The following is a 22782-nucleotide window of genomic DNA, read 5'->3' as shown; positions in this document are numbered from 1 at the left end:
CCCAGGTGATATTTAGGAGTGGCTGGCCCAGGTGATATTTAGGAGTGGCTGACCCAGGTGATATTTAGGCGTGGCTGGCCCAGGTGATATTTAGGAGTGGCTGGCCCAGGTGATATTTAGGCGTGGCTGGCCCAGGTGATATTTAGGAGTGGCTGGCCCAGGTGATATTTAGGAGTGGCTGGCCCAGGTGATATTTAGGAGTGGCTGGCCCAGGTGATATTTAGGCGTGGCTGGCCCAGGTGATATTTAGGAGTGGCTGGCCCAGGTGATATTTAGGAGTGGCTGGCCCAGGTGATATTTAGGAGTGGCTGGCCCAGGTGATATTTAGGAGTGGCTGGCCCAGGTGATATTTAGGCGTGGCTGGCCCAGGTGATATTTAGGAGTGGCTGGCCCAGGTGATATTTAGGAGTGGCTGGCCCAGGTGATATTTAGGAGTGGCTGGCCCAGGGGATATTTAGGAGTGGCTGGCCCAGGTGATATTTAGGAGTGGCTGGCCCAGGTGATATTTAGGCGTGGCTGGCCCAGGTGATATTTAGGAGTGGCTGGCCCAGGTGATATTTAGGAGTGGCTGGCCCAGGTGATATTTAGGAGTGGCTGGCCCAGGTGATATTTAGGCGTGGCTGGCCCAGGTGATATTTAGGCGTGGCTGGCCCAGGTGATATTTAGGAGTGGCTGGCCCAGGTGATATTTAGGCGTGGCTGGCCCAGGTGATATTTAGGCGTGGCTGGCCCAGGTGATATTTAGGCGTGGCTGGCCCAGGTGATATTTAGGAGTGGCTGGCCCAGGTGATATTTAGGCGTGGCTGGCCCAGGTGATATTTAGGAGTGGCTGGCCCAGGTGATATTTAGGCGTGGCTGGCCCAGGTGATATTTAGGCGCGGCTGGCCCAGGTGATATTTAGGCGTGGCTGGCCCAGGTGATATTTAGGCGCGGCTGGCCCAGGTGATATTTAGGCGTTGCTGGCCCAGGTGATATTTAGGCGTGGCTGGCCCAGGTGATATTTAGGCGTTGCTGGCCCAGGTGATATTTAGGCGTGGCTGGCCCAGGTGATATTTAGGCGTGGCTGGCCCAGGTGATATTTAGGCGTGGCTGGCCCAGGTGATATTTAGGCGTGGCTGGCCCAGGTGATATTTAGGCGTGGCTGGCCCAGGTGATATTTAGGAGTGGCTGGCCCAGGTGATATTTAGGCGTGGCTGGCCCAGGTGATATTTAAGAGTGGCTGGCCCAGGTGATATTTAGGCGTGGCTGGCCCAGGTGATATTTAGGAGTGGCTGGCCCAGGTGATATTTAGGAGTGGCTGGCCCAGGTGATATTTAGGAGTGGCTGGCCCAGGTGATATTTAGGAGTGGCTGGCCCAGGTGATATTTAGGAGTGGCTGGCCCAGGTGATATTTAGGAGTGGCTGGCCCAGGTGATATTTAGGAGTGGCTGGCCCAGGTGATATTTAGGCGTGGCTGGCCCAGGTGATATTTAGGAGTGGCTGGCCCAGGTGATATTTAGGAGTGGCTGGCCCAGGTGATATTTAGGAGTGGCTGGCCCAGGTGATATTTAGGCGTGGCTGGCCCAGGTGATATTTAGGCGTCGCTGGCCCAGGTGATATTTAGGAGTGGCTGGCCCAGGTGATATTTAGGCGTGGCTGGCCCAGGTGATATTTAGGAGTGGCTGGCCCAGGTGATATTTAGGAGTGGCTGGCCCAGGTGATATTTAGGCGTGGCTGGCCCAGGTGATATTTAGGCGTGGCTGGCCCAGGTGATATTTAGGCGTGGCTGGCCCAGGTGATATTTAGGCGTGGCTGGCCCAGGTGATATTTAGGCGTGGCTGACCCAGGTGATATTTAGGCGTGGCTGGCCCAGGTGATATTTAGGCGTGGCTGGCCCAGGTGATATTTAGGCGTGGCTGGCCCAGGTGATATTTAGGCGTGGCTGGCCCAGGTGATATTTAGGCGTGGCTGGCCCAGGTGATATTTAGGCGTGGCTGGCCCAGGTGATATTTAGGAGTGGCTGGCCCAGGTGATATTTAGGCGTGGCTGGCCCAGGTGATATTTAGGAGTGGCTGGCCCAGGTGATATTTAGGAGTGGCTGGCCCAGGTGATATTTAGGAGTGGCTGGCCCAGGTGATATTTAGGAGTGGCTGGCCCAGGTGATATTTAGGAGTGGCTGGCCCAGGTGATATTTAGGAGTGGCTGGCCCAGGTGATATTTAGGCGTGGCTGGCCCAGGTGATATTTAGGAGTGGCTGGCCCAGGTGATATTTAGGAGTGGCTGGCCCAGGTGATATTTAGGAGTGGCTGGCCCAGGTGATATTTAGGAGTGGCTGGCCCAGGTGATATTTAGGAGTGGCTGGCCCAGGTGAGATTTAGGAGTGGCTGGCCCAGGTGATATTTAGGAGTGGCTGGCCCAGGTGATATTTAGGAGTGGCTGGCCCAGGTGATATTTAGGAGTGGCTGGCCCAGGTGATATTTAGGAGTGGCTGGCCCAGGTGATATTTAGGAGTGGCTGGCCCAGGTGATATTTAGGAGTGGCTGGCCCAGGTGATATTTAGGAGTGGCTGGCCCAGAGATGTTAGGAGAGCTACACTTCACAGATGTGATTGAAGCCTAAATTTGAGTGTTTCCCTTGTCTGTTTTGATCCGTATTCTTTTTACTCTCTATCCTAAGTTGTTGTGGGTTTTTCTATTAGTTTGTGCAGCCATGGCAGGTGTCATTCAGAACCCCTTACTAGTGGCTTTGCCAACTTTCAGTGGGCACCACATGGGTGTCATTCAGAACCCCTTACTAGTGGCTTTGCCAACTTTCAGTGGGCACCACATGGGTGTCTTTCAGAACCCCTTTTGAATCCCTCAATGATAATCCCTTTCGCTTTCTATCCTCCACTCCTTCCCTCCTCTTCTTCTCTCCTTCTATCCTATTCCCTCTCTCTCTCCCACCTCTCCTCTGTATAGAGGTAGACATTGACCCCAGGCGGCGGGTGACCGGAGGGGTGTTGGTCCTAAAAGATGTAGTGTTTGGTGATACGGCGGTGTACCAGTGTGAAGCCACCAACAAACACGGAAATATCCTCAAAAATACTTACATCTATGTCATTGGTGAGACACACACACACACACACACACACACACACACACACACACACACACACACACACACACACACACACACACACACACACACACACACACACACCTGAAGTCAGAAGTTTACATACACTTAGGTTGGAGTCATTGAAACTTGTTTTTCAACCACTCCACACATTTCTTGTTAACAAACTATAGTTTTGGCAAGTTGGTTAGGACATATACTTTGTGCACGACATAAGTCATTTTTCCAACAATTGTTTACAGACAGATTATTTCACTTATAATTCACTGTATCACAATTCCAGTGGGTCAGAAGTTTACATACACTAAGTTGACTGTGCCTTTAAACAGCTTGGAAAATTCCAGAAAATGATGTCATGGCTTTAGAAGCTTCTGATAGGCTAATTGACGTCATTTGAGTCAATTGGAGGTGTACCTGTGGATGTATTTCAAGGCCTACCTTCAAACTCAGTGCCTCTTTGCTTGACATCATGGGAAAATAAAAATAAATCTGCCAAGACCTCAAGACCTCATAAAAAAAAAAGACCTCCACAAGTCTGGTTCATCCTTGGGAGCAATTTCCAAACGCCTGAAGGTACCACGTTCATCTGTACAAACAATAGTACGCAAGTATAAACACAATGGGACCACGCAGCCGTCATACCGCACAGGAAGGAGATGTGTTCTGTCTCCTAGAGATGAACGTACTTTGGTGTGAAAAGTGCAAATCAATCCCAGAACAACACAAAAGTATCACAGAAGTATCTATATCCACAGTAAAACGAGTCCAATATCGACATAACCTGAAAGGCCGCTCAGCAAGGAAGAAGCAACTGCCCCAAAACCGCCATAAAAAAGCCATACTACGGTTTGGAGAAATGTCCTCTGGTCTGATGAAACATAAATAGAACTGTTTTGCCATAATGACCATCGTTATGGACCATCGTTTTGGAGGAAAAAGGGGGATGCTTGCAAGCAGAAGAACACCATCCCAAACGTGAAGCACGGGGGTTGCAGCATCATGTTGTGGGGGTGCTTTGCTGCAGGAGGGACTGGTGCACTTCACAAAATAGATGGCATCATTAGGGAGGAAAATGATGTGGATATATTGAAGCAACATCTCAAGACATCAGTCAGGAAGTTAAAGCTTGGTCTCAAATGGGTCTTCCAAATGGACAATGACCCCAAGCATACTTCCAAAGTTGTGGCAAAATATCTTAAGGACATCAAAGTCAAGGTATTGGAGTGGCCATCACAAAGCCCTGACCTCAATTCTATAGAAAATGTGTGGGCAGAACTGAAAAAGCGTGCGTGAGCGAGGAGGCCTAGAAATCTGACTCAGTTACACCAGCTCTGTCTGGCGGAATGGGCCAAAATTCACCCAACTTATTGTGGGAAGCTTGTGGAAGGATACCTGAAAAACTAATTGAGTGTATGTTAACTTCTATACCACTGGGAATGTCGATGAAAGAAATAAAAGCTGAAATAAATATAAAATATTATTTTGACATTTCACATTCTTTAAATTAGGTGATGGTATATTATTTTAATGTTAAATGTCAGAATAATATTATTATTTATTTCAGCTTTTATTTATTTCATCACCCTGACTACCTGTATAGAGCAGGACCAGACTGACACCCTGACTACCTGTATAGAGCAGGACCAGACTGACACCCTGACTACCTGTATAGAGCAGGACCAGACTGACACCCTGACTACCTGTATAGAGCAGGACCAGACTGACACCCAGACTACCTGTATAGAGCAGGACCAGACTGACACCCTGACTACCTGTATAGAGCAGGACCAGACTGACACCCTGACTACCTGTATAGAGCAGGACCAGACTGACACCCAGACTACCTGTATAGAGCAGGACCAGACTGACACCCTGACTACCTGTATAGAGCAGGACCAGACTGACACCCTGACTACCTGTATAGAGCAGGACCAGACTGACACCCAGACTACCTGTATAGAGCAGGACCAGACTGACACCCTGACTACCTGTATAGAGCAGGACCAGACTGACACCCTGACTACCTGTATAGAGCAGGACCAGACTGACACCCTGACTACCTGTATAGAGCAGGAACAGACTGACACCCAGACTACCTGTATAGAGCAGGACCAGACTGACACCCTGACTACCTGTATAGAGCAGGACCAGACTGACACCCAGACTACCTGTATAGAGCAGGACCAGACTGACACCCAGACTACCTGTATAGAGCAGGACCAGACTGACACCCTGACTACCTTTATAGAGCAGGACCAGACTGACACCCTGACTACCTGTATAGAGCAGGACCAGACTGACACCCAGACTACCTGTATAGAGCAGGAACAGACTGACACCCAGACTACCTGTATAGAGCAGGACCAGACTGACACCCTGACTACCTGTATAGAGCAGGACCAGACTGACACCCTGACTACCTGTATAGAGCAGGACCAGACTGACACCCTGACTACCTGTATAGAGCAGGACCAGACTGACACCCAGACTACCTGTATAGAGCAGGACCAGACTGACACCCAGACTACCTGTATAGAGCAGGACCAGACTGACACCCAGACTACCTGTATAGAGCAGGACCAGACTGACACCCAGACTACCTGTATAGAGCAGGACCAGACTGACACCCAGACTACCTGTATAGAGCAGGACCAGACTGACACCCTGACTACCTGTATAGAGCAGGACCAGACTGACACCCAGACTACCTGTATAGAGCAGGACCAGACTGACACCCAGACTACCTGTATAGAGCAGGACCAGACTGACACCCAGACTACCTGTATAGAGCAGGACCAGACTGACACCCAGACTACCTGTATAGAGCAGGAACAGACTGACACCCAGACTACCTTTATAGAGCAGGACCAGACTGACACCCAGACTACCTTTATAGAGCAGGACCAGACTGACACCCAGACTACCTGTATAGAGCAGGACCAGACTGACACCCAGACTACCTGTATAGAGCAGGACCAGACTGACACCCAGACTACCTGTATAGAGCAGGACCAGACTGACACCCTGACTACCTGTATAGAGCAGGACCAGACTGACACCCAGACTACCTGTATAGAGCAGGACCAGACTGACACCCAGACTACCTGTATAGAGCAGGACCAGACTGACACCCTGACTACCTGTATAGAGCAGGAACAGACTGACACCCTGACTACCTGTATAGAGCAGGACCAGACTGACACCCAGACTACCTGTATAGAGCAGGAACAGACTGACACCCTGACTACCTTTATAGAGCAGGACCAGACTGACACCCAGACTACCTGTATAGAGCAGGACCAGACTGACACCCTGACTACCTGTATAGAGCAGGACCAGACTGACACCCTGACTACCTGTATAGAGCAGGACCAGACTGACACCCAGACTACCTGTATAGAGCAGGACCAGACTGACACCCTGACTACCTGTATAGAGCAGGACCAGACTGACACCCTGACTACCTGTATAGAGCAGGACCAGACTGACACCCAGACTACCTGTATAGAGCAGGACCAGACTGACACCCTGACTACCTGTATAGAGCAGGACCAGACTGACACCCTGACTACCTGTATAGAGCAGGACCAGACTGACACCCAGACTACCTGTATAGAGCAGGACCAGACTGACACCCTGACTACCTGTATAGAGCAGGACCAGACTGACACCCTGACTACCTGTATAGAGCAGGAACAGACTGACACCCAGACTACCTGTATAGAGCAGGACCAGACTGACACCCTGACTACCTGTATAGAGCAGGACCAGACTGACACCCTGACTACCTGTATAGAGCAGGACCAGACTGACACCCTGACTACCTGTATAGAGCAGGACCAGACTGACACCCAGACTACCTGTATAGAGCAGGACCAGACTGACACCCAGACTACCTGTATAGAGCAGGACCAGACTGACACCCAGACTACCTGTATAGAGCAGGACCAGACTGACACCCAGACTACCTGTATAGAGCAGGACCAGACTGACACCCAGACTACCTGTATAGAGCAGGACCAGACTGACACCCTGACTACCTGTATAGAGCAGGACCAGACTGACACCCAGACTACCTGTATAGAGCAGGACCAGACTGACACCCAGACTACCTGTATAGAGCAGGACCAGACTGACACCCAGACTACCTGTATAGAGCAGGACCAGACTGACACCCAGACTACCTGTATAGAGCAGGAACAGACTGACACCCAGACTACCTTTATAGAGCAGGACCAGACTGACACCCAGACTACCTTTATAGAGCAGGACCAGACTGACACCCAGACTACCTGTATAGAGCAGGACCAGACTGACACCCAGACTACCTGTATAGAGCAGGACCAGACTGACACCCAGACTACCTGTATAGAGCAGGACCAGACTGACACCCTGACTACCTGTATAGAGCAGGACCAGACTGACACCCAGACTACCTGTATAGAGCAGGACCAGACTGACACCCAGACTACCTGTATAGAGCAGGACCAGACTGACACCCTGACTACCTGTATAGAGCAGGAACAGACTGACACCCAGACTACCTGTATAGAGCAGGAACAGACTGACACCCAGACTACCTTTATAGAGCAGGACCAGACTGACACCCAGACTACCTTTATAGAGCAGGACCAGACTGACACCCAGACTACCTGTATAGAGCAGGACCAGACTGACACCCAGACTACCTGTATAGAGCAGGACCAGACTGACACCCAGACTACCTGTATAGAGCAGGACCAGACTGACACCCTGACTACCTGTATAGAGCAGGACCAGACTGACACCCAGACTACCTGTATAGAGCAGGACCAGACTGACACCCAGACTACCTGTATAGAGCAGGACCAGACTGACACCCTGACTACCTGTATAGAGCAGGAACAGACTGACACCCTGACTACCTGTATAGAGCAGGACCAGACTGACACCCAGACTACCTGTATAGAGCAGGAACAGACTGACACCCTGACTACCTTTATAGAGCAGGACCAGACTGACACCCAGACTACCTGTATAGAGCAGGACCAGACTGACACCCAGACTACCTGTATAGAGCAGGAACAGACTGACACCCAGACTACCTGTATAGAGCAGGACCAGACTGACACCCTGACTACCTGTATAGAGCAGGACAAGACTGACACCCAGACTACCTGTATAGAGCAGGAACAGACTGACACCCAGACTACCTTTATAGAGCAGGACCAGACTGACACCCTGACTACCTTTATAGAGCAGGAACAGACTGACACCCAGACTACCTGTATAGAACAGGAACAGACTGACACCCAGACTACCTTTTATAGAGCAGGACCAGACTGACACCCAGACTACCTGTATAGAGCAGGACCAGACTGACACCCTGACTACCTGTATAGAGCAGGACCAGACTGACACCCTGACTACCTGTATAGAGCAGGAACAGACTGACACCCAGACTACCTGTATAGAGCAGGAACAGACTGACACCCAGACTACCTTTACAGAGCAGGACCAGACTGACACCCAGATTACCTGTATAGAGCAGGACCAGACTGACACCAAGACTACCTGTATAGAGCAGGACCAAACTGACACCCAGACTACCTTTACACAGCAGGACCAGACTGACACCCAGACTACCTGTATAGAGCAGGACCAGACTGACACCAAGACTACCTTTATAGAGCAGGACCAGACTGACACCCAGACTACCTTTACACAGCAGGACCAGACTGACACCCAGACTACCTGTATAGAGCAGGAACAGACTGACACCCAGACTACCTGTATAGAGCAGGACCAGACTGACACCCAGACTACCTTTACAGAGCAAGACCAGACTGACACCCAGACTACCTTTACAGAGCAGGACCAGACTGACACCCAGATTACCTGTATAGAGCAGGACCAGACTGACACCCAGACTACCTTTATAGAGCAGGACCAGACTGACACCCAGATTATGATATGACATACATTTCTGATCTTGTCTAAGTATTTCTAAATGTCTAATCTAAATGAAAATATCTCTCTCTGTCCTATTTCTTCTCTTTCTCGCTCTCTCTGTCCCAGAGCTGCCAGCTCAGATCCTGTCCTCTGATGGGGTGGTATATCAAGTTACGGAGGGGGGCGTGGCCAGACTGCATTGTGAGGCCTTCGGGTCACCCCGTCCACAGGTCACATGGTGAGACTAATGTTATAATAGGAGATGTGGGGATACTGTGGTAACCCTGTGTCTCATTGGGACAGTGCTCTGTGTTATCCGCTAACCGTGTGTGTGTGTGTGTGTGTGTGTGTGTGTGTGTGTGTGTGTGTGTGTGTGTGTGTGTGTGTGTGTGTGTGTGTGTAGGGAGAGTGAGGATCTCCAGATCTCCTTGCTGTCGGACAGTCGTGTGTCTCAGCTGACCAATGGGACGTTAGAGCTGTTTAATAGTAGTAGGGAGGACAGTGGAGTCTACACCTGCTCCATTACACACAACACCACCTCCATCACCGCTCACCTGGAGGTCCTCAGTGAGAACCACACTGCACCACACAGCACCACACAGTCCCACACAGCACCACACAGCACCACACAGCACCACACAGCACCACACAGTCCCACACAGCACCACACAGCACCACACTGTCCCACACAGCACCACACAGTACCACACAGCACCACACAGCACCACACAGTACCACACAGCACCACACAGCACCACACAGTCCCACACAGCACCACACAGCACCACACTGTCCCACACAGCACCACACAGCACCACACAGCACCACATAGCACCACACAGTCCCACATAGCACCACACAGCACCACACAGCACCACACAGTACCACACAGCACCACACAGCACCACACAGCACCACATAGCACCACACAGCACCACACAGTACCACACAGCACCACACAGCACCACACAGCACCACACAGTACCACACAGCACCACACAGCACCACACAGTACCACACAGCACCACACAGCACCACACTGTCCCACACAGCACCACACAGCACCACACAGCACCACACAGTACCACACAGCACCACACAGCACCACACAGCACCACATAGCACCACACAGCACCACACAGCACCACATAGCACCACACAGTCCCACATAGCACCACACAGCACCACACAGCACCACACAGTACCACACAGCACCACACAGCACCACACAGCACCACATAGCACCACACAGCACCACATAGCACCACACAGCACCACACAGCACCACACAGCACCACATAGCACCACACAGCACCACACAGCACCACACAGCACCACATGCTACTAGTCTCTTTCTCTCCTTGATCTCTGTCTCAAACCCATTGCATGTGCTGATGTTGTTCTAAACGGATTCCCTTCAGGACAGTAAAGTTTCCATTAATTTTAAATTCCCTTCTGGACATCAATATGTTTCGTTCATTTATAATTCCCTTCAGGACAGTAAAGGTTTTATTCAATTAAACCAAGATATCAGATACTGTATTAGTCATGACTAAAGTAATTTCCTATCCTCCACACTCCTCCCATCTCCTCGTTTCTCCTTTCCTCCACTTCCCTCACCCCACTCCCCCAGAACGTACGGTGATGCTGATCGGTCCTCAGGCTGTACAGGTTACGAGGGGAGGAGACTCCTGGTTGGACTGTCATTTCACCTTTGACCCCCATCTGAACCGACCCCAAATCCTCTGGAGGAAAGACGGACAGAAGATCATGGAGTCATCACTGGGAGACAAGTAAACACACGCCTCTATCTCCTCAGACCCCCTCCTTCATATTGGATCAGTCCATACACACGCCTCCATCTCCTCAGACCCCCTCCTTCATATTGGATCAGTCCATACACACGCCTCCATCTCCTCAGACCCCCTCCTTCATATTGGATCAGTCCACACACACGCCTCCATCTCCTCAGACCCCCTCCTTCATATTGGATCAGTCCACACACACGCCTCTATCTCCTCAGACCCCCTCCTTCATATTGGATCAGTCCATACACACGCCTCCATCTCCTCAGACCCCCTCCTTCATATTGGATCAGTCCATACACACGCCTCCATCTCCTCAGACCCCCTCCTTCATATTGGATCAGTCCACACACACGCCTCCATCTCCTCAGACCTCACGAACATGAGAAGTGAGGATGCAAGAAATCGAGGAATGATGAATTTTAGAAAAAGCCACACCAAACTGGCATTAAGACCTGTGTTCAGATACTCTTTTAAATCTTTCAAATACTTCTAGCAGTTGGCCGGCATGGAGCCCCAGATTAGCAAGGCTTGCACTGCACCAGGCAAGCCCAGATAAAGCATTTGAAATGATTTCAAATAGTATTTTAACCAAGGCCTAGGTACAACGCAGACACAACCTTATGTACACGTGAATGAACATATGTACGTATTGAAATCGGATGATTGATTTGTGTTGTTGTCATGGTGACCAGGTACACTCTACTGGGGAATGGAACCCTCAGAGTGACAGATGTTCAATCAGCAGACGAAGGGCTTTACTCCTGTGAGGTCATCACAGATCTGGACAGCGTATTGGCCAGTGGCTCCATCACCGTAGTGGGTATGTGACGTGTGTGTGTGTGTGTGTGTGTGTGTCTCTCCTGCAGCCTGCCCCCCCCCTCTCTCTCTAACCCCCCCTCTCTCTCAAACCTCTCTCTCCTGCAGCCTGTCCCAGCCCTCCAGTGTTTCTGTCTCTGTCTGAAGAGTTTAATGTGCTGACAATAAAATCACACAACAATTATCAATTAAATCAAATGTATCAACCCATGGAAGTCTGGATTTGGAGTCACACTCTAAATTAAAGTGGAAAACCACACTACAGGCTGATCCAACTTTGATGTAATGTCCTTAAAACAAGTCAAAATGAGGCTCAGTAGTGTGTGTGGCCTCCACGTGCCTGTATGACCTCCCTACAATGCCTGGGCATACTCCTGATGAGGTGGCGGATGGTCTCCTGAGGGATCACCTCCCAGACCTGGACTAAAGCATCCGCCAACTCCTGGACAGTCTGTGGTGCAACGTGGCGTTGGTGGATGGAGCAAGACATGATGTCCCAGATGTGCTCAATTGGATTCAGGTCTGGGGAACGGGCGGGCCAGTCCATAGCATCAATGCCTTCCTTTTGCAGGAACTCCAGCCACATGAGGTCTAGCATTAGGAAGAACCCAGGGCCAACTGCACCAGCATCTTGTCTCACAAGGGGTCTGAGGATCTCATCTCGGTACCTAATGGCAGTCAGGCTACCTCTGGCGAGCAAATGGAGGGCTGTGCGGCCCCTCAAAGAAATGCCACCCCACACCATGACTGACCCACCGCCAAACTGGTCATGCTGGAGGATGTTGAAGGCAGCAGAACGTTCTCCACGGCGTCTCCAGACTCTGTCACGTCTGTCACATGTGCTCAGTGTGAACCTGCTTTCATCTGTGAAGAGCACAGGGCGCCAGTGGCGAATTTGCCAATCTTGGTGTTCTCTGGCAAATGCCAAACGTCCTGCACAGTGTTGGGCTGTAAGCACAACCCCCACCTGTGGACGTCGGGCCCTCATACCACCCTCATGGAGTCTGTTTCTGACCGTTTGAGCAGACACATGCAAATTTGTGGCCTGCTGGGGGTCATTTTGCAGGGCTCTGGCAGTGCTCCTCCTGCTCCTCCTTGCACAAAGGCGGAGGTAGCGGTCCTGATGCTGGGTTGTTGCCCTCCTACGGCCTCCTCCACGTCTCCTGATGTACTGGCCTGTCTCCTGGTAGCGCCTCCATGCTCTGGACACTACGCTGACAGACACAGCAAACCTTGCCACATCTCACATTGATGTGCCATCCTGGATGAGCTGCACTACCTGAGCCACTTGTGTGGGTTGTAGACTCCGTCTCATGCTACCACTAGAGTGAAAGCACCGCCAGCATTCAAAAGTGACCAAAACATCAGCCAGGAAGCATAGGAACTGAGAAGTGGTCTGTGGTCACCACCTGCAGAACCACTCCTTTATTGGGGGTGTCTTGCTAATGGCCTATAATTTCCACCTGTTGTCTATTCCATTTGCAGAACAGCATGTGAAATTTATTGTCAATCAGTGTTGCTTCCTAAGTGGACAGTTTGATTTCACAGAAGTGTGATTGACTTGGAGTTACATTGTGTTGTTTAAGTGTTCCCTTTATTTTTTTGAGCAGCGTATAAACAGAGTTATGGTAATGTGGCTGTATTGTCTCCCATGAGTTTCACTAAATGGTACCAAACGGACCAGTTCGTAGCTGGATTCTTCACTGATCTTTTATACCTTCTCCAGAACATAAATGTTGTTCGGTTCTCCAGTTCTGTGAGGTGGAAGAAATTCCTTTGTTCTCTATGTAAATTCATTCTAACTCTATACTGTGGCCATGAGGAGACAAACTCCTCCAGGAATTTACGACCTCTCAGACCACAGCAGCCTGGGTGTAGGAGACAGGGGGAGGGGGATGGGGCTTGCTGTACCCAAAGAGGGCAACGTCAAAGCAGTGCGTGTGTGTGTGTGTGTGTGTGTGTGTGTGTGTGTACGTGTGTGTGTGTGTATGTACGTTTGTGTGTGTGTATGTACGTGTGTGTGTGTGTATGTACGTGTGTGTGTGTGTATGTATGTATGTGTGTGTGTGTGTCTGTGTGTGTCTGTGTGTGTGTCTCTCCTGCAGCCTGCCCCCCCTCTCTCTCTCTAACCCCCCCTCTCTCAAACCTCTCTCTCCTGCAGCCTGTCCCAGCCCTCCAGTGTTTCTGTCTCTGTCTGAAGAGCAGGACCACAACCTGACTCTCAGCTGGACACCTGGAAACACACACAACTCCCCCACTACAGGTACACACACAACTTCCCCACCACCGGTACACACACAACTTCCCCACCACAGGTACACACACAACTTCCCCACCACAGGTACACACACAACTTCCCCACCACAGGTACACACACAACTTCCCCACCACAGGTACACACACAACTTCCCCACCACAGGTACACACACAACTTCCCCACCACAGGTACACACACAACTTCCCCACCACAGGTACACACACGCACCGACACACACACGTATTTACTATATATATTTACTATATGTATTTACTGTATTTACTATGTATTTACTATATGTATTTACTATGTATTTACTATATGTATTTACTATATGTATTTACTATATGTATTTACTATATTTACTATACGTATTTACTATATGTATTTACTATATGTATTTACTATATGTATTTACTATATGTATTTACTATATATATTTACTATATATTTACTATATGTATTTACTATGTATATTTACTATATATATTTACTATGTATTTACTATGTATTTACTATATATATTTACTATATTTACTATATGTATTTACTATATGTATTTACTATATGTATTTACTATATATTTACTATATGTATTTACTATACGTATTTACTATATATATTTACTATATGTATTTACTATGTATTTACTATATATATTTACTATATGTATTTACTATATGTATTTACTATATGTATTTACTATATATTTACTATGTATTTACTATATTTACTATGTATTTACTATATGTATTTACTATGTATTTACTATATATATTTACTATATGTATTTACTATGTATTTACTATGTATTTACTATATATTTACTATATATATTTACTATATGTATTTACTATATATTTACTATATGTATTTACTATATTTACTATATTTACTATATGTATTTACTATGTATTTACTATATGTATTTACTATATGTATTTACTATGTATTTACTATGTATTTACTATGTATTTACTATATATATTTACTATGTATTTACTATATTTACTATATTTACTATATGTATTTACTATGTATTTACTATATGTATTTACTATATGTATTTACTATGTATTTACTATGTATTTACTATGTATTTACTATATATATTTACTATATGTATTTACTATATATTTACTATATGTATTTACTATATGTATTTACTATATATTTACTATATGTATTTACTATGTATTTACTATGTATTTACTATGTATTTACTATATTTACTATACGTATTTACTATATGTATTTACTATATGTATTTACAATATGTATTTACTATGTATTTACTATATGTATTTACTATGTATTTACTATATTTACTATACGTATTTACTATATGTATTTACTATATGTATTTACAATATGTATTTACTATGTATTTACTATATGTATTTACTATACGTATTTACTATGTATTTACTATGTATTTACTATATGTATTTACTATATGTATTTACTATGTATTTACTATATATATTTACTATGTATTTACTATGTATTTACTATATGTATTTACTATATGTATTTACTATGTATTTACTATATATATTTACTATGTATTTACTATGTATTTACTATATGTATTTACTATATGTATTTACTATATATATTTACTATATATTTACTATATGTATTTACTATATATTTACTATATGTATTTACTATATGTATTTACTATATGTATTTACTATATGTATTTACTATATTTACTATACGTATTTACTATATGTATTTACTATGTATTTACTATATGTATTTACTATATGTATTTACTATATATATTTACTATATATTTACTATATGTATTTACTATATATTTACTATATGTATTTACTATATGTATTTACTATATGTATTTACTATATGTATTTACTATATTTACTATACGTATTTACTATGTATTTACTATGTATTTACTATATATTTACTATATATATTTACTATATGTATTTACTATATATTTACTATATGTATTTACTATATGTATTTACTATGTATTTACTATATGTATTTACTATGTATTTACTATATGTATTTACTATATGTATTTACTATACGTATTTACTATATGTATTTACTATGTATTTACTATATGTATTTACTATATATATTTACTATGTATTTACTATATGTATTTACTATGTATTTACTATACGTATTTACTATATGTATTTACTATATGTATTTACTATATGTATTTACTATATTTACTATACGTATTTACTATGTATTTACTATATGTATTTACTATGTATTTACTATATATATTTACTATATTTACTATATGTATTTACTATGTATTTACTATATATTTACTATATGTATTTACTATGTATATTTACTATATATATTTACTATGTATTTACTATGTATTTACTATATATATTTACTATATTTACTATATGTATTTACTATATGTATTTACTATATATATTTACTATGTATTTACTATGTATTTACTATATATTTACTATATGTATTTACTATACGTATTTACTATATGTATTTACTATGTATTTACTATATATATTTACTATATGTATTTACTATATGTATTTACTATGTATTTACTATGTATTTACTATATGTATTTACTATATGTATTTACTATATGTATTTACTATGTATTTACTATATGTATTTACTATACGTATTTACTATATGTATTTACTATGTATTTACTATATGTATTTACTATGTATTTACTATATGTATTTACTATACGTATTTACTATGTGTATTTACTATACTTATTTACTATACGTATTTACTATGTGTATTTACTATACTTATTTACTATATATATTTACTATATGTATTTACTATATGTATTTACTATGTATTTACTATGTATTTACTATATGTATTTACTATGTATTTACTATATATTTACTATGTATTTACTATATGTATTTACTATATGTATTTACTATATGTATTTACTATATGTATTTACTATGTATTTACTATGTATTTACTATGTATTTACTATATGTATTTACTATATGTATTTACTATGTATTTACTATACTTATTTACTATATGTATTTACTATACTTATTTACTATACTTATTTACTATATGTATTTACTATGTATTTACTATACGTATTTACTACGTGTATTTACTATGTATTTACTATGTATTTACTATATGTATTTACTATATGTATTTACTATGTATTTACTATGTATTTACTATATGTATTTACTATGTATTTACTATATGTATTTACTATGTATTTACTATGTATTTACTATATGTATTTACTATGTATTTACAATATGTATTTACTATATGTATTTACTATATGTATTTACTATGTATTTACTATGTATTTACTATATGTATTTACTATGTATTTACTATATGTATTTACTATGTATTTACTATATGTATTTACTATGTATTTACTATATGTATTTACTATATATATTTACTATATGTATTTACTATGTATTTACTATATGTATTTACTATGTATTTACTATATGTATTTACTATGTATTTACTATATGTATTTACTATGTATTTACTATGTATTTACTATGTATTTACTATATGTATTTACTATATGTATTTACTATGTATTTACTATATGTATTTACTATGTATTTACTATGTATTTACTATATGTATTTACTATGTATTTACTATATGTATTTACTATGTATTTACTATGTATTTACTATGTATTTACTATATGTATTTACTATATGTATTTACTATATGTATTTACTATGTATTTACTATGTATTTACTATATGTATTTACTATGTATTTACTATGTATTTACTATGTATTTACTATATGTATTTACTATGTATTTACTATGTATTTACTATGTATTTACTATATGTATTTACTATGTATTTACTATATGTATTTACTATGTATTTACTATATGTATTTACTATATGTATTTACTATACTTATTTACTATGTATTTACTATGTATTTACTATATGTATTTACTATACTTATTTACTATATGTATTTACTATGTATTTACTATATGTATTTACTATGTATTTACTATATGTATTTACTATATGTATTTACTATGTATTTACTATTTATTTACTATATGTATTTACTATGTATTTACTATATGTATTTACTATATGTATTTACTATACGTATTTACTATGTATTTACTATATGTATTTACTATATATATTTACTATATGTATTTACTATATGTATTTACTATGTATTTACTATATATATTTACTATATATATTTACTATATGTATTTACTATATGTATTTACTATGTATTTACTATATGTATTTACTATATGTATTTACTATATGTATTTACTATACTTATTTACTATGTATTTACTATATGTATTTACTATATATATTTACTATATGTATTTACTATATGTATTTACTATGTATTTACTATATGTATTTACTATGTATTTACTATGTATTTACTATATGTATTTACTATATGTATTTACTATGTATTTACTATGTATTTACTATGTATTTACTATGTATTTACTATATGTATTTACTATGTATTTACTATATGTATTTACTATATGTATTTACTATACTTATTTACTATATGTATTTACTATACTTATTTACTATGTATTTACTATGTATTTACTATATATATTTACTATATGTATTTACTATGTATTTACTATATATATTTACTATATGTATTTACTATATATATTTACTATATATATTTACTATACTTATTTACTATATGTATTTACTATACTTATTTACTATGTATTTACTATGTATTTACTATATATATTTACTATATGTATTTACTATGTATTTACTATATATATTTACTATATGTATTTACTATGTATTTACTATATATATTTACTATATGTATTTACTATATATATTTACTATATGTATTTACTATATGTATTTACTATGTATTTACTATATGTATTTACTATGTATTTACTATATGTATTTACTATGTATTTACTATATGTATTTACTATGTATTTACTATATGTATTTACTATATGTATTTACTATACTTATTTACTATATGTATTTACTATACTTATTTACTATGTATTTACTATGTATTTACTATATGTATTTACTATATGTATTTACTATACTTATTTACTATATGTATTTACTATGTATTTACTATATGTATTTACTATGTATTTACTATATGTATTTACTATGTATTTACTATGTATTTACTATATGTATTTACTATGTATTTACTATATGTATTTACTATATGTATTTACTATATGTATTTACTATACTTATTTACTATGTATTTACTATATGTATTTACTATATATATTTACTATATGTATTTACTATATGTATTTACTATGTATTTACTATATATATTTACTATATATATTTACTATGTATTTACTATGTATTTACTATGTATTTACTATATGTATTTACTATATATATTTACTATATGTATTTACTATATGTATTTACTATATGTATTTACTATGTATTTACTATATGTATTTACTATATGTATTTACTATATGTATTTACTATGTATTTACTATATATATTTACTATATATATTTACTATGTATTTACTATGTATTTACTATGTATTTACTATATGTATTTACTATATATATTTACTATATGTATTTACTATATGTATTTACTATATGTATTTACTATGTATTTACTATATGTATTTACTATATGTATTTACTATATGTATTTACTATGTATTTACTATATATATTTACTATATATATTTACTATGTATTTACTATGTATTTACTATGTATTTACTATATGTATTTACTATATATATTTACTATATGTATTTACTATATGTATTTACTATATGTATTTACTATGTATTTACTATATGTATTTACTATATGTATTTACTATATGTATTTACTATGTATTTACTATATATATTTACTATATATATTTACTATGTATTTACTATATTTACTATGTATTTACTATGTATTTACTATATGTATTTACTATGTATTTACTATATGTATTTACTATATGTATTTACTATATGTATTTACTATATATATTTACTATATATATTTACTATGTATTTACTATGTATTTACTATGTATTTACTATATGTATTTACTATATGTATTTACTATGTATTTACTATACGTATTTACTATATGTATTTACTATATGTATTTACTATATGTATTTACTATATATATTTACTATATATATTTACTATATATATTTACTATGTATTTACTATGTATTTACTATGTATTTACTATATATATTTACTATATATATTTACTATATATATTTACTATGTATTTACTATATGTATTTACTATGTATTTACTATGTATTTACTATGTATTTACTATATGTATTTACTATATATATTTACTATATGTATTTACTATATATATTTACTATGTATTTACTATATGTATTTACTATGTATTTACTATATGTATTTACTATATGTATTTACTATATGTATTTACTATATATATTTACTATATATATTTACTATGTATTTACTATGTATTTACTATATGTATTTACTATACATCTGTATTCCTGTCAGAGTATCAGAGGATCTGAGATTTCATCTTTCAGAGAAGTATTAAAGACTGTCAGTCACACTGGTTAAAATATTAAAGACTCTCAGTCACACTGGATAAAATATTAAAGACTGTCAGTCACACTGGATACAAATATTAAAGACTCTCAGTCACACTGGATAAAATATTAAAGACTCTCAGTCACACTGGTTAAAATATTAAAGACTGTCAGTCACACTGGATAAAAGCATCTAGTCAGCTCAATGTAAATGTATTTGGAATTCTGGTGACTTCCTGAATTGACTGAATTGTTCCTGTAAACACATATTTGACTGTTTATTTGTCTGTAGAGTTTGTGGTGGAGGTAAAGGAGGAGAAACATCCTGAGGGGAAGTGGGAGTCACACCGTGTGACTGGGGATGTCAATCATCTGGAGTTACACCTCCTCCCGTACTCCACCTACCGCTTCCGGGTCAGCGGGGTCAACAGACTGGGGAGGAGCGACCCGTCAGAAATCTCTGAGGCCTACAGCACCCTACCCACAGGTTTGACACACACACACGCAGAGACGCCGGTCAAATCAAATCAAATGATATTTGTCAAATGCTGAATACAACAGCTGTAGACCTTACCATGAAATGCTGAATACAACAGCTGTAGACCTTACCATGAAATGCTGAATACAACAGCTGTAGACCTTACCATGAAATGCTGAATACAACAGCTGTAGACCTTACCATGAAATGCTGAATACAACAGCTGTAGACCTTACCATGAAATGCTTAATACAACAGCTGTAGACCTTACCGTGAAATGCTGAATACAACAGCTGTAGACCTTACAGTGAAATGCTGAATACAACAGCTGTAGACCTTACCATGAAATGCTGAATACAACGGGTGTAGTAGACCTTACCTTACGTGACAGACTTGTTTCTGAAAAGGTGGATTTTTAAAAGTAGAAGCTGAAATTGTTTGGGCACAGACCTGGATAGAATGACAGAACTCTGCAGGCTAACTCCTCCCCCTTTGGCAGTTCTATCTTGTCGCAAATGTTATAGTTAGGGATGGGAATTTCAGGGGTTTTGTTGGTATTCCTAAACCAGGATTCAGACACTGCTAGGACATCCGGGTTGGCAGAGTGTGCTAAAGCAGTGAATAAAACACATTTAGGGAGGAGGCTTCTAATGTTAACATGCATGAAACCAAGGCTTTTGCGGTTCCAGAAGTCAACAAAAGAGAGCGTAATAATAACTGGCCGTCCAGTACGTTTGGAACAGAGAGTAAAAGGAGCAGATTTCTTGGCAAGGAATAAATTCAAGGCATAATGTACAGACAAAGGTATGGTAGGATGAAAGAGATATTGTCTCTAGAAACATAATTTAAACCTGGTGATGTGTCGGAGGTGGAACTAAAGGGGTAGCTAAGGCGTATTGAGCAGGGCTGGAGGCTCTACAGTGAAATAAGTCAATAATCACTAACCAAAACAGCAATGGACAAGGCATATCGACATGAGGGAGAGGTATGCGTAGCCGAGTGATCATAGGGGTCCAGTGATTGGCTCGAGCCGGAGACAACTCGATTCAGACAGCTAGCGGGCCGGGGATAGCAGGCTAGGAGAAGGGCCTTAGAGGGACGTCGCAACGGAAGAAGTCAGTTGTAGCCCCCTCGTGCTGTTACGTCGACAGACCAGTCATCATGGATCAGCAGGGCTCCGTGTGGTAAAAGGGTTCAGGCCAATTGGTAAAATAGGTATAGTGGCCAAAGAATTTGTCCGATGGGCCTCTTCAGCTAACAGTCCAATATGCTCTAGACAACTAGTGGGCCGCGGCTAGCAGGCTAGCAGATGGACATTCAGGGGACGTCGCGACGGAGGAGCCAGTTGAAAAACCCCCTTGGGCAGATTATGTCGGTAGTCCAGTCATGATGGATCGGCGGGGCTCCGTGTAAAAAGGGTCCAGGCCATTTGGCAAAATAGGTATTGTAGCCCAATAATTGGCTGATGGACCTCTTCAGCTAGCCGGGAAATGGGCCTAGCTCGAGGCTAGCTCCAGGCTAACTGGTGCTTGCTTCGGGACAGAGACGTTAGCCAGGAGTAGCCACTCTGATAGCAGCTAGCTAGCTGTGATGATCTGGTGTAAAGGTTCAGAGCTTGCAGCAGGAATTCGGAGACGTGGTAGAGAAAAAGCAGTCCAATATGCTCTGGGTTGATGTGCTGACTGGCAGGAGTTGACCGGGCTGAGGCTGGCTGATGTCCAAGTTAACGGTGATGACCGCTAGCGTTGGCTATCTGACTACTAGCTAGTAACTAGTTAGCTGGCT

General features: G+C 40.4%; 1 protein-coding gene across 4 annotated transcripts in view; it reads left to right on the top strand.

Annotated features, from left to right (window-relative positions):
- The window catches only part of LOC115124018 (neural cell adhesion molecule L1.1-like), a 123697-nt gene that overhangs the window by 68214 nt on the left and 32701 nt on the right, over positions 1 to 22782 (top strand). For all 4 annotated transcript variants that reach the window (XM_065021027.1, XM_065021028.1, XM_065021026.1 and 1 more), the window contains 7 exons: positions 2939 to 3082; positions 9153 to 9264; positions 9430 to 9593; positions 10660 to 10819; positions 11527 to 11654; positions 13812 to 13913; positions 20812 to 21006. In XM_065021027.1, the coding sequence (XP_064877099.1) occupies positions 2939 to 3082; positions 9153 to 9264; positions 9430 to 9593; positions 10660 to 10819; positions 11527 to 11654; positions 13812 to 13913; positions 20812 to 21006 (1005 nt within the window). The remainder of the gene's footprint in view (positions 1 to 2938; positions 3083 to 9152; positions 9265 to 9429; positions 9594 to 10659; positions 10820 to 11526; positions 11655 to 13811; positions 13914 to 20811; positions 21007 to 22782) is intronic.

Source organism: Oncorhynchus nerka, linkage group LG7 (assembly GCF_034236695.1).
Source record: "Oncorhynchus nerka isolate Pitt River linkage group LG7, Oner_Uvic_2.0, whole genome shotgun sequence".
NCBI lineage: Eukaryota > Metazoa > Chordata > Actinopteri > Salmoniformes > Salmonidae > Oncorhynchus > Oncorhynchus nerka.
Note: the sequence above shows the minus strand (reverse complement) of the source record. Positions and strands in the feature narration are given on the sequence as shown.